At 43.8% G+C, this 17504-nt stretch overlaps 1 protein-coding gene across 1 annotated transcript in view; it reads left to right on the forward strand.

The window, feature by feature from the left end:
- elmo2 (engulfment and cell motility 2) overlaps positions 1-17504 on the forward strand; it is a 56748-nt gene extending 39244 nt beyond the window's left edge. Inside the window, exons 13-23 of the mRNA XM_063214854.1 lie at positions 518-640; positions 985-1104; positions 1809-1913; positions 3093-3201; positions 5295-5431; positions 6229-6392; positions 8126-8238; positions 11985-12092; positions 12818-12900; positions 13208-13285; positions 16721-17504. Coding sequence (XP_063070924.1) covers positions 518-640; positions 985-1104; positions 1809-1913; positions 3093-3201; positions 5295-5431; positions 6229-6392; positions 8126-8238; positions 11985-12092; positions 12818-12900; positions 13208-13285; positions 16721-16921 — 1341 coding nt within the window. The 3' untranslated portion in view covers positions 16922-17504. The remainder of the gene's footprint in view (positions 1-517; positions 641-984; positions 1105-1808; positions 1914-3092; positions 3202-5294; positions 5432-6228; positions 6393-8125; positions 8239-11984; positions 12093-12817; positions 12901-13207; positions 13286-16720) is intronic.

The following is a 17504-nucleotide window of genomic DNA, read 5'->3' on the forward strand; positions in this document are numbered from 1 at the left end:
AGGCTTTAATCAGCCTAAAAACTGTGCTATTGACGCTGTTTCCTTTTTGGCCACTAGCTCCCTGACTCACTATACGTATATGGGGTTTTTTTTAGAACAAAGTTCCTCTGTGCTGATCCGAGTTAGTCACCGCCAGTGCAGTTCAGTGTGGTGCGGAGGGGTTCCATTTTAAAAGCTTGGCAGCTAGCACAGTGTGCAGCGGAACAGACTTGAGCTGAATGACAAGGGTGCATCGCTAAGGCGACAGAAGTGAGGGAATGGCCTAGTGAGGAATCAATAGATCACACAGGAGCTTCCTCTGAGTAACTCTTTCATCTGCAACCCCCCCCCATCTTTCTCCCTCTCTTTCTCTCATTTCTCTGTCACCCCTTCTCTCTCTCTCTCTCTCTCTCTCTCTCTCTCTCTCTCTCTCTCTCTCTCTCTCTCTCTCCTCTCTCTTTTTCTTTCGCATTGCTCTGTCCTCCCCCCTCTCTCTTTCACCCCCCCCCCCCCCCCCGCACCCCCCATATGCACACAGCATGTCATCAGGGGGAACAGGCCGATCAAAGCGGAGATGGCCCACCAGCTCTATGTGCTGCAGGTGTTGACATTTAACTTGCTGGAGGAGCGCATGATGACCAAAATGGACCCCAGTGACCAGGTACAGTAAACAGCCATCAGGCCTCTGGCAGTCTCCTAGCACTGCAGCTTTTTACTGTCGGCCATTGTATTGTGACTGACATTTTTTAAAAAGCATTTTAACAAAAGCAGCCTTTAATCGTCATTGTCCAATTGTCAAATTCATATTGACATCCTAAAATCAAATTGACATGTTAACAAAGCAGTGAGATGAATAGCCTTTGAAAAACGTTTCACACTCAACATGGATTGAAATTACACATGTCTAAAAAGTGTTTATTAAGATGCAGCGGCGATAATCCATTAATTGAAACAGGGCGCATTTCTTGAAATTGTGTCCTTTTTTATTCCTACCATGACCGTTAGGCCCAGAGGGACATCATATTTGAGCTGAGGCGGATTGCCTTTGACGGGGACAACGACCCCAGCAACACAGAGAAGAGGAAGGCTATGTACACCAAGGACTACAAGATGCTGGGCTTCACCGTGAGTACTGGGGGCAAGCGCCACCTGCTGTCAAGACTGGTCTATTACAGTTCACCATGTACTAGTAGCACAGGGCAGAAGAAGCAAAGTCATAAGACGAACAGCAGAGCAGCTGTTTACTAAGACAGAGAAATTGTTTTGCTAAGACAGATAGAGGTATGGTAAGAGATAGAAAACCTGCATAATACCTTAACATGATGTGTCATTCAGAGCTCTAAGGATTTTTTTTAGTTATTTCTTTCTTGCTTACTTTTTTGCTTTCTTTCTCACTCTCTTACTCCCTATCTCTGTCCTGAAATGTGAAATGAAATACCTAGAATAAATATATTAATTACATAGTAAAAAGTTGTTTGCTTATCGTTGTTATTTTTCTGCCTGGCACACCCTCTGATTCCCCCCTCATCCCCTCTCAGGTGCTGTCTCCACGTAGCAGGATATTTTTTTAGCAGGGTATTTTTTTCTCCTGGTTAGGTGTAAACGCAACATGTGGATAAAAATAAATCCTCCATTGTAACAAATGCGTTTCAGCCCCCTCATCAGGATATTTTTTTCTCCTGCTTTTTATACCTGGATTTTAAATATCTGCTACATGGAAACGGAAGGCCAAAACCAATGCAACCAGGAGAAAAAAACATTCACATATAAAAAATATCCAGCTACGTGGAAACAGCACCTAAATGATGTGCTTTTCCCCTTTTCCCCAGAACCATGTGAACCCAGCCATGGACTTCACCCAGACCCCTCCAGGCATGCTGGCCCTGGACAATATGCTGTACCTGGCCAAGCTGCATCAGGACACCTACATCAGGGTACGGCAAAGGCCTCCTCCAGGCAGCACACCACAGCAATGCAAATCACAGCACAGCACAAACAACATAGAAATACTGTTGCTTCATCAGGTTCACATCAGCGAAAGGCATTGTTCACCAAATAACCTACCAGCAAAGAAGAAAACCAGCGTGCAGTGATTTATCCTCCATTTACATACATGTCTGTAGTTCTCCATGAGAACTATGTATGTACGTACATATGGTGACCAAAAGACCAGAGAAACTGTTTTATATTGGTATGGAAATACAGCCTCTCTAGCACACCACACTACACCACACCAAAGCACACAAATGACACATTACGGGAATACTGTATGATATTACTGATAATACCAAGTAGTTTTTATTCAACCTTACAAGATTCAACATTACTCTCTCTCCACGCTAATTTCCTATCTCTCTCGCTTTCCTACCTGAACAATAAAGGTGTAAAAGTCTCAAGTCGTATACAAACACAAGGATTTTTATTTGTCACATGCATAGAAATACAACACAAAAGTGTAAGATGCAGTCAAATGAGAGTATATTCTGCATTCAAAAGACCAGAGAAACTGCTTGATATTGCTTTTATCTTTCTCAGTCACTCACACAAATCTCCTCATTGCGCTGGCATCTAGTCAGTGTGTCTGGAAATCTCCTCTACAGTTTACAGGAGTGTATAAACCACCCAGTACGCAGCAGTGTGTGGCAGACATTTCTCTTTCCTCTAATCCCCTCCTGGATGCCGTCTTTCCTGCATTCCCACCAGGCCTTGGCACTGGCTAAAAGGACACATCTCCAAACATCTGGAGCTGCTTATTTTCATCTTTCATTTTGTTTTAAAACTTTGAAGGGAAATCAGTCTCTTGAAAGCTAATTTTTCGTCTACTGTATATCAATTTTTCACAGCACTTCGCTGGCGTTTTGTGTCAGTTATCATAAGGCTTTGTTTTGATGAGGTACTACATATGTAGATCATTAATGAAGAGTTGGCTTCTTCTTCTTCTTCTTCTTCTTCTTCTTCTTCTTCTTCTTCTTCTTCTTCTTCTTCTTCTTCTTCTTCTTCTTCTTCTTCTTCTTTTTCTTCTTTTTTTTCTTCTTCTTCTTCTTCTTCTTCTTCTTCTTCTTCTTCTTCTTCTTCTTCTTCTTCTTCTTCTTCTTCTTCTTCTTCGTTCTCAGATTGTCCTGGAGAACAGCAGTCGCGAGGACAAACACGAGTGTCCGTTTGGCCGCTGTGCCATCGAGCTCACGCGGATGTTGTGCGAGATCCTTCAAGTTGGAGAGCTGCGTAAGTGTTCACATACTGTTGGGGCCTATGGTATACAGGTATACCAGTGAGCATGGGAATATACACCAGTGCATAGGTGGTAAAACAGATATTCCTTCTGCCTGTGCTCCATAAAACAGGTGATTTCACTAATTAGTTCATCTACCTGAAGGGTTGTGCTTAATTAATTAGGGTCAGCTGGTTTGAATTGGCTTGCACAAATATACTCATGAACTGCGTGACGTTTTCCATGTGTGTTACGCCCATTTGTGGGGGAAAACAACCCATGCAAGTCAATTGGTGATGTTGGGGTTTAATAAACGAAAGATACGGACCTGTAGACTAGCGTTGTTCACCCGCAACATGCCGAAAACGTGTTTGCTGGTTGTTCAAATACATTTTTATTGCACAAATATATGGCAGGGTTTTTACTTTCTGAACCTGGGACGTCTTAACCTGACTTGCTAAATGAATAGGTTCCGCCTTCCTCCACGAACATCCATCTGCACGTGATTGGGGAAAGATTTGTCTGAAATTTTCACTGAGCTGCTACTTTCACTACTCACAGATTCGAAAATACAGTTAAAATGACAGAATCAATGTCAATAAGTGAGTCCATGTGAGTGGCAATTGTTACTGAAACAATAGTTGCGTTTCACTTATTTTTCCCTTCTCCACTATGTTTGAATTTTAACATCACATCTCTGGAAAAACCTGCAATCATGATTGGTTCTAGTGCAATTCGGTTTGGGAGAAAGGCGAACCCGAAAGGTCCTCCAGCCCCTCGTGTGAGCTCACGAAGCAGTGAGGAAAATAATACACAAGGGTGTGGCGAAAGTCAGGCTAGGGATGTCAGTCTGCCCCTGCATTTACTTTCGCCATAGGCCATGAACTAGTGCAGTGTTTCCCAACCTTTTTTGACTCGCGTACCCCCTAAGCCTTTTTTGTTGTACCATGAGTACCCCCTATCCCATGCTCTATATTCCTTTATCCCAGTGTGACTATACTCTATTCAATTGTCATTATCACATTTTTCCGCGTACCCCCTGAGGTATGCTCGCGTACCCCTAGTGGTACACATACCCCTGGTTGGGAAACACTGAACTAGTGCTCTCTAGTCATCGGGATCCTGAGCCCAGTTGTCCCCAATATCCAGACCTCTTCACATCTGCATCCAGGTCCAGGGCTGGACTGGGGGATAAATAGGGCCCGGGCACTTTTGGATTTAAGGGGGCCCCCCCCCTCATTATTATTAGTGGCGGAGAACTGACTCACCGGTGGGCCCAGCACCCTCGTGGACCCCTATTTTCAGTAATATATATATATATATATATATATATATATATAAAATGGGGGCCCACGAGGGTGCAGGGCCCACTGGGAAATGCCCGCTATGCCAGATGGCCAGTCCAGCCCTGTCCAGATCACTGTGCCAGCTGTTCCTTGGCCCCTGCACTAATGTTCCAGAGAATCTCTGGAACTGGAAAATTCCAGTTATGATTTGGTCTCACAGTTATTGAGATAGTAATCTGTCTTAAATACATGCAGTTTATGTTTATGATTGTTTATTTGACGCAGATTATCTACACTCAATGGTATCTATAATTACACAATTTGAGCGTAATTGCAGCATTACTTATTGAATAAGTAAACAGCTGTTATCTCCACCGGCTGCTTCATATTCAGTAATGATGTGCAGCAGTTGGTCTTTGTCTGTGTAAAAGGTCAGCAAATGTCATCTGTTGACATTTCCTGTGTTTGCCTTTGCCCTAAGTTCAGCTCATTAAGGCCAGGCAGATTGTGTGTGTGTGTGTGCGTGTGCGTGTGTGTGTGTGTGTGTGTGTGCGTGCGTGCGTGCGTGCGTGCGTGCGTGCGTGCGTGTGTGCGTGTGCCAGCGTGCGTGCCAGCGTGCGTGCCGGCGTGCGTGCCGGCGTGCGTGCCAGCGTGCGTGCCAGCGTGCGTGCCAGCGTGCGTGCCGGCGTGCGTGCGCGTGTTTCTAGTCATTACACTATTTTTGAGACTCTTTTGTTTCTGTGTGTGTGTGTGTGTGTGTGTGTGTGTGTGTGTGTGTGTGTGTGTGTGTGTGTGTGTGTGTGTGTGTGTGTGTGGTCCAGCCAACGAAGGCTGCAATGACTACCACCCCATGTTCTTCACCCATGAGCGGGCCTGGGAGGAGTTCTTCTGCGTCTGCATACAGCTCGTCAACAAGACCTGGAAGGAGATGAGAGCTACGGCAGAGGACTTCAACAAGGTTAATAACGGCTTGCTTGTGTGTGTGTGCGTGCGTGCGTGTGTGTGCACTGTATGTTTGTTTGTTAGTGTGTGTGTGTGTGTGTGTGTGTGCGTGCACTGTATGTTTGTGTGTTTGCTTGCAGGAGTAATATATTGCAACTTTGTGGCACTTGCTGGGTTTTATAATAAAATGCTCTTTTTTCAATAGCCTTATACGTACAAGTACAGCACATAAACATATGTACATGTTCATGCGTACATATGTGCTTTGTATGGACGATTTGCATGCATAATTCATTAGCGGAAAATAGCCAGAAGCAAAGTGTTATGTTTGTTTCTGTGTTTAGGTTATGATTTATGCATGCATGCATATATGCATGCAGTATATGACCTGTGTGTGTGTTTGTGTGAGTAAACACACCAAGCCAGAGTTTAAAGTTACCATTTGTAATATTTTTTAGCAGTTTCTTTTTTTAGTTTCAATGAGCAGCTTTCTTGCAACCTCCCCTTTGGCCACCATCCTACACAGTGCACCTTAAACACAGTAGGAGCTGGAACTCTTCTTTGCTATTGCAATACATTACATTACATTACATATCTCTCTCTCTCTCTCTCTCTCTCTCTCTCTCTCTCCCTCTCTCTCTCTCCTCTCTTCCTCTCTCTCTCCTCTGTCTCTCTTCCTCTCTCTCTCCCCCTTCCTCTCTCCCTCTCTCTACCTCCCTCTCTCTCTCTCCCTCTGTCTGTCTCTATCTCTCTCTCTCTCTCTCTCTCTCTCTCTCTCTCCCTCCCTCTCTCTCTCTCTCTCTCTCTCTGCAGGTGATGCAGGTGGTGCGGGAGCAGATCACTCGTTCCCTGGCCCTGAAGCCTACCTCTCTGGACCAGCTGAAGGGCAAGCTGCGGGCCCTCAGCTACTCCGAGATCCTGAGGCTCCGGCAGTCCGAGAGGATGAACCAGGACGACTTCCAGTCTCCACCCATCATGTGAGGGACGCACGCACAGGGCTGGAAGAGCAAACATTAGGGCTGTAACGATATTGTATCGAATCGAGAAATCGTGTTACACAGAGTCACGATATTGTATCGTGATGCAAGGAGGCAGTATCGTGATCATGTGTGATGCACATCAGCCCAGAAAACAACCACAGGATATGAAGTGAACTTTTTAAAATTATCAGTAGCCTCTTGTAACCTATTCTACCTATAAACTATCATAGTTTTTATTCATAAGGTTTACAATGTTGGGAAATGTGAAATCGTGGACTGTATCGAACCGTAGGTCATGAATCGTGATACAAACCGAATCGTGAGTTGAGTGTATCGTTACAGCCCTAGCAAACATGCAAACACACATGAATGCATAATGTAGATACTACCGGTACATGTGTGTGTCTTGCCCTGTAAGTGTATCTGATGAACCAGGACGACTTCCAGTCTCCACCCATCATGTGAGGGACGCACAGTACAAGGCGGGAAGAGCAAACATGCAAACACACATGGAGTGTGTTACAATATGCAACCTTGCCTCCTCCACTTGTGCTTGTCTCCTCGTCCCAGATCCTGGCCCCTCCTCTGTGGAGAAAACGATAAAGTTTCCCAGCTCTCAGCCTAGCCACAACAACTTTTGAGGGACTGTTTTTCATTCACCATCCCAATTGCAAATGAGAAAAAGACTCTACAATTGAGCTTTTGCAAGATATTGAAATATAATGCTGTTGTCAGTGATGTCATCATGACATATTACTTCCTGGTACGAGGAGACAAGCACAAGTGGAGGAGGCAAGGTCGCATATTGGAACACACTCATGAATACATAATGTACCGGTACATGTGTGTGTCTTGCCCTGTAAATGTATCTGATGAACCAGGACGACTTCCAGTCTCCACCCATCATGTGAGGCACACAAAAGGGGGCTGGAAGAGCAAACATGCAAATGGGTCAAAGACGTCCAACATGACACTACCCTTCAGTGCTAACAGATGCTTTTGCTTACTGTTACTGTGAAAAACATGAAATTTCAAAACAAAATTGAAAAGTGAATGCATGCAAGCCAAGCCAAAATAATAATAATAATAAAAAAATCTCTTTTTTTGCATTTACAATAAGCAAAAGTATCCGTTGCACTGAAGGACATGTTGGACGTCTTTGACCCGAATCCATAATGTAGATACTACCGGTGCATGTGTGTGTCTTGCCCTGTGAATGTATCTGATAAACCAGGACTGCTTCCAGTCTCCACCCATCATGTGAGAGACACACATGCTGGAAAAACAAAACTAATACAAATGAATACATACTGTAGAATCAACAGTGTAGAATAGATGTACCTGTGTTGCATTGCCCTGAAAACATTATGTATTTATCGGGCCAAGGATTATTTTTTCTGCCTTTTTCGTTCAATCTGCATTGATACTGTGTAGATATTAAGTATAATATTCATTTCTCTTTCTTCCTTGGTTTCCCTGTGTGTGTGTGTGTGTGTGTGTGTGTGTGTGTGTGTGTGTGTGTGTGTGTGTGTGTGTGTGTGTGTGTGTGTGTGTGTGTGTGTGTGTGTGTGTGTGTGTGTGTGTGTGCGCTTGTGTATGTGTGTGTGCGTGCGTGCGTGCGTCTGTGCGTGTGTGTGTGCGTGCGTGTGTGTGTGTGTGTGTGTGTGTGTGTGTGTGTGTGTGTGTGTGTGTGTGTGCGTGTGTGTGTGTGTGTGTGTGTGTGTGTGCAGGGAGCTTCGTGAGAAGATCCAGCCGGAGATCATGGAGCTGATCAAGCAGCAGCGGCTCAACCGGCTCTGCGAGGGGACCTGCTTCAGGAAGATCAGCAGCCGCAGGAGGCAGGGTACGTACACACACACACACACACACACACACGCACACACACACACACACACACACACACACACACACACACACACACACACACACACACACACACAGAGAGACACACACACACACACACACACACACACACACACACACACACACACACACACACACACACACACACACACACACACACACACACACACACACACACACACACACACACACACACACACACACACACACACACACACACACACACACACACACACACACACACACACACACACACACACACACACACACACACCAAAGTCATGTATGTAGAACACACACACACACACACACACACTGTTCATGTGTAGTATTCTCAGGGAGTGGAAATGATTAGCATGCCATAACATCATGTCTTTGTCCTATATGTTCTGTAAGTAGTGCTTTTACCGATGGTGTGGTGTCTGTTGAATAGTAAATAGTGGAACATAATAAGATCTACTGTGCATGTGAATGTAGATTTTTCCAGTGTCTGTTTTGTAAAACGTTTGCGATTCCGCAATGCATCATAAAATAAATTGTACCACAGTATTAATTACCATATTTCTTTTTGTATTATGTTTCTTTTGTTATGTCTTGGAAGAATACTGACTTGTGTGCTCTGTCTGACTGTACTTTAAAGACGGTGCGATATTTCAATTTTCAGTAGGCCTATCTTATCCTCTGATGGTTCACCAGTCTCAGCATGTAGTCGTCTTCCTTTCTCCTGTCAATACCCGCAGAGAGCCTCTGGTTTTGCCATTATGACTTCTAATTATTCGAAAGAATAATGTTTCTTTCAATATAGTTTTTATAACGTTGTGAAAAGAATTCAGTATTGTGTCTGTGACTCTGCCCTTTAAAGTGGTACCGTCATTAAGAAGACCGTGTTTTGTTCTTTGATGGTTAACCAGTCTCCGCATGCGTTCATCCGCCCCTGTCTCCCCATATCAGCTCCCCACAGAGACAATCTAGTTCGGCTTTTCTTTCAATATGCTCCTTTAATACTGACAGATTGATAGAGTGTGTTCTCCGAGACTTGGCGCTTTAACATGGTGGCATATTTGAGAAATGGCTGCATATTTACATATTTTTTTATCTTCCTTACATCCTATCTGTCCTTTGTCCTTTCATCAACCCACAGAGAAGTTCTGGTTCAGCTTTTTTCTAAAATATTTTTGTAATATTGATATATGAATATATGAATGTTCGGTAACACTTTATTTTAGGGATATTAGCACTAATACATACAATGTGCCTGTATAAGTAAATTGTAAGGCATGTACAAACATTTGTTAGGCATGTGTTCGCAAATGTCTTATTATTTATTACCAATTTAACCTTAGTAAGGACCTAGTAGGCCTTAGCGTTTGCTTAGTACATGCCTTACAAGTTACGTATGCAGGCATTAACATTGTATGTGGGTAGATGACGTGACGTGTAAATTTTGCTGTCGCAGGCTCTTAAAATTAAGTAAATTCATGCTTTCAAAATTGTCAATGCATTAAATAATTAAACTAATGTCGTTGTTGTGAAAAAGTAATGTGTAATAAATCCAGAGCTTAAATAAGTATACTTAATTTTGAGTCAAATGTCACATTTGTCCTATGGTGTGACTGAGGCAAGCCTGGTTCTCCATATTAAAACATTTTTAAATAAATAATCAAAGCTCAGTCATTTGTCTAAACAACCCTGGCATGTTTTTCAAGGTGTCTATTTTAGCAAGTGGCAATGCTTAATTTTTTTCCTGTTTTTCTGAGACCGTATGGACTTATGAAACTTTGTCGCAGAAAACAATGTCCTGTGGTGTGACATCATATTTTTGGTTAATTCTGTGGATAAATATCTATTGTTGAAGCTCCAGCGGTACATAAATTGTGACTTTAGACCCTTAAGAAGCCAATGGCAAGGGTGGATTTTAGATTTTTCTCTCAGAGTTCTTCAGTCAATCAATTATGTTTTGCTACCACAAGATGTATTAGTTTTGTAGTCCTTTGGTGTGACAGCCATAAAATACATTTTGACAATAGTGTATATTTTTCATATTTTTTTCTTATGTAGATGTATGAAAATGCATCTTACTAAAGGTGAAATTGTATTTCAGTTGGCAACGACATGGCTTTAAATTGACTCAAAAGCTCAAAAGTCCTATGGTGTGATGGTAAAAGTCCTATGGTGTGATGGTAAAAGTCCTATGGTGTGACACTTTGGAGTATCACACCAAAGGACAAACAGGTCACACCAATGGACTAGATATTTGAGAAATAGCTTTTAAAACAACTGGTAGTACATATTTTTTTGTTTTGTTGTTTGACTAGATAAGTATTGTGTATTCAAATTACTTATTCCTTCATTGGCCTTTGGAATTTATACTTTGATGCATTGTTGATGAATATTTGCTGTTTATTTTAGGTACTGTCAAATGATATAACATGTCATTAATGGTGCTTTGAAACCATAAAATATAACGGTAACAGTGAAGGAAAGATCAGTGAGAGAGTATATAGAGGAGTATAGATGAATAAAGTATGCTGTGGAGAGCTCAATATACAGCATAAATGTGCTGTCCAGGTTGAGATACCAAACAGGCACTGGCCACTACACACTACAGGTTCAATGGTGTGACAGTCATAGCATACCTACAAAAGTGTGATGGTCATGCCAAGGTCACACTTCAGTATGAGTCTTATGAGCTCTGCAGGTTACATTTAATGACCGCATGGCTGTCATTAAGAGTTACAATAGGCTGATAATCGACGATTCAAAGACTTATAAGTGTAAAGTGTAGGTCCATATTGACTACAACATTATATTATGATCAAAAGACAAAATAATCATGTTGATATATTTGTTTCTGGCTCAGTTTTGCATTTCTGTCCTTTAGCGAGACATGAATGTCCTACGGTGTGACATGTTTTAAACGCTCAAATATTTGTTTGAGCTAAACAATATGTTTGATAAACACTGAATATTGCATTAGGGAAGAACAAATTATCGTCCCTGAGAAGTTAGTATAAATTCGGACAATTTTGAACATTTAAAAGAAAGATATCCCTGTTTTTCCTCGAAGGTTTCTAATAATCTCACATCTAATGGGAAAAAAATACTTAAATGGTAATTTCTCATTAAATGAAGACTTTAAAAAATTGCAATAAATATGAAGAGTGTAACAATGTTCATAAAACTCCATCAAGCCATTTCTACATTACTTAATATATTTATTTCTTAACGTCACACCAAAGGACATATTTTCAGCAAATTGCTTTATCAACGTAAATAAATAATCAATGAATAATCCAACATTGTGACCACTTGGATTTTTTGAAAGATTAATTGCTGCACTACGTAGACATATACTTTTTTCCCTCATAAACAATGTTTTGTGAAAAAAATGTTTTTTGCTGCCTATCCGTCATCTACCCATGTATTAGTGCTAATAGATGTATCCTTAAAATATAGTGTTACCAAATGTTCTTGGTGACTTGACACTTTAAAATGGTGGCTTTTATTTATATATTATTATTATATTTTTATTTTGTCCTTTGTCCTGTCGTCACCCCAACAGAGAAGTTCTGGTTCAGCTTTTTTTTTTTTTTTTGTAAAATTTTTTGTAATATTGATATATGAATATATGAATGTTCTTGGTGACTTGACACTTTAAAATGGTGGCTTATTTATATATTATTATTATATTTTGTCTTGTCCTTTGTCCTGTCATCACCCCAACAGAGAAGTTCTGGTTCTGCCGGCTGTCCCTGAACCACAAGGTGCTGCACTACGGGGACCTAGACGAGTCCCCCCAGGGCGAGGTGCCCTTCGAGATGCTCACTGACAAGAGTGAGTGCAGACCTTTGACCTTTCACATTTGACCCTTTGACCTTTCGCTGTCACGGTAATGACTCGAGACCAGGGAAAGGATGGGAAATAAATCATTAGCCGATATGCTGTTGAAAGCGGAGGCCATGATAAATTCTCCGGTGCGTTTGATTTTGTGTCAATGGCATTGATATATTAACGCACTGATGATCGTTGCTTGTTTCACCAAACCTTAATGGGATGTTCGATTTCCCCATAACCCTATCTCTCTTTTCTTCACTTAAATTGAATTGTGCACGCTTTTCCCTAATTGCTAGTAAGAAGGTTAACAGCATAAACCACTTTGGACTGGGAAAGGGTTTAAAAGGTGCAGAATGGTGGGCAGAGTAGATATTGCAACTATGCAGCTCATTGAAACCAAGCGCGCAACAGTATTTGCCTTTGGCCATGATGTAGAATTTACTGATGGCTATTTTCCTTTGGATGTTTCTCCGTTGTTCGCTGTGGCAGACTACTGTATATCATGTCCAAAATGGCTGATACATTGGTCGTGATTGGTCGTGACGTAACGTGGGAAGGGTCAATAGCCAAATTAGATATTTTCGCGAATATTTAGTAAGTAATGAACTAAACTATGGGCAGCATGAATTCTGGAAATAAACTGCTACAAATATTACATATGATACTGCACCTTTAAAAAACGAGACGTTGTGCTGAGTCAGTGTGTGTTGTGTTCTGGTTTGCAGTCCCCGTGTCCGATATTAAGTCTGTGGTGACGGGGAAGGACTGCCCTCATATGAAGGAGAAGAGTGCGCTGAAACAGAACAAGGTAGTACTGCTCTCTCTCTTTCTCTCTCTCTCTCTCGCGCTCTCTCTCTCTCTCTGTCTGTCTTACTCCTCCTGTCTCCTTCTCTTTCCCTCTTTCTTTCTATTTCTTACTCTTTCTCTCTGTTTATAACTTTCTCTTTATTTTCTTCACTCCGTCTCCCTCTCTCCATCCCTCACTGTTCATCTCTCGCTCTGCCTTTCACCACCCTCCTCATCTCATAAAGAGTGATTTGTTGTTGTCCAGCTAACGCTGTGTCGTGTATGTGTGTGTGTGTGTGTGTGCGTGTGCATGTGTGCGTGTGTCTCAGGAGGTCCTAGAGCTGGCGTTCTCCATCCTGTATGACCCCGATGAGGCGCTGAACTTCGTGGCTCCCAACAAGTATGAGGTAATGCTGCTCTTCTCCACCACTGCAGTGAACAACTGTGCTGCACTGTACAACAGCTTGGTCTTATCCTCGTGTATGTGCTGCACTGTACAACAGCTTGGTCTTATCCTCGTGTATGTGCTGCACTGTACAACAGCTTGGTCTTATCCTCGTGTATGTACTCATTTCACATGGGTGTGGAGCCACTTTAGCATTTTACTGTACCCAGAGGCGATTCTAGGGTCAGGTGAGGCCCCAAGCGAAAATGCAAAGAAATTAACATTTGATACAAAATTACCATTACTATAGTTAAGTGTGACTGTTACAGGGGCCTGGTGACAAGATGCTCCTCTGACTGTACCGCTGACTTTCGGTTACATTGCACATACTGCACTGTGTCATTGTTCACCTAAATTCCATTGGCTAGATGGGGCGTCATCACCGATGAGTGCTCATTCATAAATGTCGGACCCATGGGGGGCGCTGTGACACAGCATGCTAAGCCCCCCACATTTGGGACCCAGGTTCGAGTCCAATCTTGGTCATGTCCAAGCCCTGCCCATCTCTCTCTCCCACTCGTTTCCTGTCATCTCTTCACTATCACTATCAAATAAAGGAAATAATATAGCCTAGAAATCTAGACGCCCCTAGCGACCGCAAATTGAATTTGCTCCCGGGGGCAGTCTAGCGGACCCCGGTCGTTTTGCGAGGCTGAAAGTTATCCGATGACAGGGCCAATCAAATCGCAAGGGGGGCCGGGCTACCTAGTAAACAGGAAACTTTCCAAGAAGAAGCATGGTGTCCGTCCGTGCTACGTACAGCACGAAAGTGTTTACTTAATTAAAAAAGCCTGGATGATAATACATTTCGTGGCTGACATGGTTTGATGTAATAATACACCATGAACTTATCGGACACAAATAGATCTCAACACACACAGACTTCTATTATAACTATACAAGTCAGTGTCAACACATTACCATTTGATCATTCGATGTTTTAAACTAGCTCGGTAAGCTGAGTTGAGCATTTTACAGAACCAGATAGTCACACGCTATTATCAGACCACTACTGTAGGTGTAGAATGAAATTGCGGCCCCAATTTCTAATAAGACACATGCCATTAAAAACGAGACATTTGGGAGCTTTGAAAGTCTTTGAGAAGCTTACTAAATAGATGGGATCGATAGTCTGGCTAGTGGGAGCGAGCTGACCGGGGAGCGTCCTGCGTTGGGAGCGACAATCAGGGAAAGTTATGGGTATACAGCTAGCCAGCTAACACCGAACATGCCATGTTGACAACAATCATAAATATAACCATTTAACAAGCCCCAAATTGCTCGACATTTCGCTGATTGATCAAAGAGGGCCATGTGGTTGAAAACGAGGCATTTTTGTACTGTATAAGTGAAAACACGATTTATTAGGAAACTTGTTTGTGGCTGTGGTCATCACACGCTTTCACTGCTACGACGGCTGGAAGTTGCCGCTTCACCTACAAAGAGGCCCTCGCTAGTGGCTAGCTAACCTGTCGTCAATAACAGAGCTAGGTATCCAGCCTTGTATTATATGCCTGCCCCAAATTCTAATAAGATCCATGTCATTAAAAACGAGACATTTGGGAGCTTTGAAAGTCTGTAAGTCGCTTACTAAATAGATGGGAATGACACCTAGTCTACCGAGCTAGCTGCTAGCCATGTATTAGTTATGGGTATACAGCTAGCTAGCTAACACCGAACATGCCATGTTGACAACAATCATAAATATAACCATTTAACAAGCCCCACATTGCTCGACATTTCGCTGATTGATCAAGGAGGGCCATGTGGTTGGAAACGATGCATTTTTGAACTGTATAAGTGAAAACACGATTTATTAGGAAACTTGTTTGTGGCTGTGGTCATCATACGAATTCACTGCTACGACGGCTCGAAGTTGCCGCTGCACCTACAAAGGCGCGTGTCGCGTGTACGTTGTGAAAGACAGCTGTGACGTTACACAGAAGTGTGTGGGGATTGGTTGTTCCACCATCCTATTGCGTGACGTTGAGTGCTGAAGCAACCGTTTATCCCGCCCACACTGCCGCCCAGCCCTCCTAGACCCTGGTACAGCTTTTTGCTGTACGGGTCTGGCTGCGCTAGGCTAGAAATAATATATATGTATAATAATAATTAAATAAAATACATGTCACGTAGGGATATGATAATGGAGTGGAAGCTTATGGCTGGCTAAGGCCAGGCAACTCCTCAGCTGCAGTGCAGTGGCGTCACCACATTAAGACTTTAATGGCGATTGGCACTCTGTGTGATGGCCAAGTCATTAGTCATCTGTGACTTCTGCCATGGTGATTTTCCACTATCACTGTCATTAGGCTGACGGAAATGTATATGTCTATCACTGTGTGTGTGCGTGCGTGCATGCATCTGTGTGTCTGTCTGTTTGTGTGTGCCATCTGAGGGCCAGTGAGAGTGTGTTATCATATGTGTGATTGACTCCTCTCCTCTCCTCTCCTCTCCTCTCCTCTCCTCTCCTCCTCTCTTCTCTCTCCTCTCCTCTCCTCTGTTCTCTCCTGCCCTCTCCTCTCCTCTCCTCTCCTCTCTCCTCTCCTCTCCTCCTCTCCTCTCCTCCTCTCCTCTCCTCCCTTCTCCACTCCTCTCCTCCTCTCCTCTCCTCTCATCTCCTCCTCTCCTCTCCTCCCTTCTCCTCTCCTCTCCTACTCTCCTCTGAGCTCTCCACCTCTCCCCCTCTCCTCCCCTCTCCTCCCTTCTCCACTCCTCTCCTCTCCTCTCATCTCCACCTCTCCTCTCCTCTCTCCTCTCCTCTCCTCTCCTCTCCTCTCCTCTCCTCCCTTCTCCACTCCTCTCCTCCTCTCCTCTCCTCTCATCTCCTCCTCTCCTCTCCTCCCTTCTCCTCTCCTCTCCTCTCCCCTCCTCCCTTCTCCTCTCCTCCCCTCCCCTCCCATCCCCTCTGCTCTCCTCTCCTCTCCTCTGCTCTCCTCTCCTCCTCCTCTGCTCTCCTCTCCTCTCCTCCCTTCTCTCCTCTCCTCTCCTCCTCTCCTCTCCTATCTTCCCTTCTCTCCTTCCCTCTCCTCTCTTCCCTTCTCTCCTTCCCTCTCCTCTCCACTGCTATCCACTCCTCCCATCCCCTCTCCTCTCCTCTCCTCTCCTCTCCTCTCCTCTCCTCTCCTCTCCTCTCCTCCTCTCCTCTCCTCTCCTCTCCTCTCCTCTCCTCTCCTCTCCTCTCCTCTCCTCTCCTCTCCTCCCCTCCTCTCCTCTCCTCTCCTCCCCTCTCCTCTCCTCTCCTCTCCTCTCCTCCTCTCTCCTGTCCTCCTCCTCCTCCTCCCCCTCGCCTCTCCCCTCTCCTCCTCTTCTCTTCTCTCCTCCTCTCCTCCCTCTCTCCTCTCCTCCTCCTCTCTCCTCTCCTGCTCTCCTCTCCTCCTCCTCTCCTCTCCTGCAGTACTGCATCTGGTCGGACGGGCTGTGTGCCCTGCTGGGTCGGGAGATGGGCAGTGAGCTGACGCGTAGCGACCTGGACACGCTCATCAGCATGGAGATGAAGCTCCGCCTCCTGGACCTGGAGAACATCACCATCCCAGAGGCCCCGCCCCCAGTGCCCAAAGAGCCCAGCACATACAACTTCACCTACAACTACGGATGAGCAAGCGCACGCGCGTGTGTGTGTGTGCGTGTGTGTGTGTGTCTGTCTGTCTGTCTGTCTGTCTGTCTGTCTGTCTGTCTGAGAGTGAGTTTGTGTGAGAAAATCTCATCTGAATTGGTTGGTGCGTCTGCTGTGTAGGAATTTGTGTATGTATGTGTGTGTGTGTAGTGAATGACTGCCTGCATATGTGCGTGTGCAAGTAAGAGACTGGTCGTGCATTTCAGAATTAAAGATATATATAAAATATAAATCTTATAATTATAAAAAATATAAATATAAGAGGAACTGTAGGGGAGGACAACCCAAACCCTTTACAGACCTTCACTCTAAGAGAAAAAAAAGGTATTTTGGCATAAAGCTGCCCTCAAGTAATTCATGCAGAACAGAGCAACATATTTGAACATTGTTTTTTTTTCTTTTTAGAAAAACTGCAGCATTGCTAACACTATGGACTCGAAGCGCTTATAAAGTGATCGTTTGTATTTAAGGGTCACTTCAGGCCTTATCAGATGTATTCCTGTGTTTACTTAAAGTTTTTTCGCCTGCACGTCCCTCCCTCTCTCTCTCTCTCTCTCTCCCTCCC

The sequence above is a fragment of the Engraulis encrasicolus genome, chromosome 14, assembly GCF_034702125.1.
Source record: "Engraulis encrasicolus isolate BLACKSEA-1 chromosome 14, IST_EnEncr_1.0, whole genome shotgun sequence".
In the NCBI taxonomy this organism is placed as follows: Eukaryota; Metazoa; Chordata; class Actinopteri; order Clupeiformes; family Engraulidae; genus Engraulis; species Engraulis encrasicolus.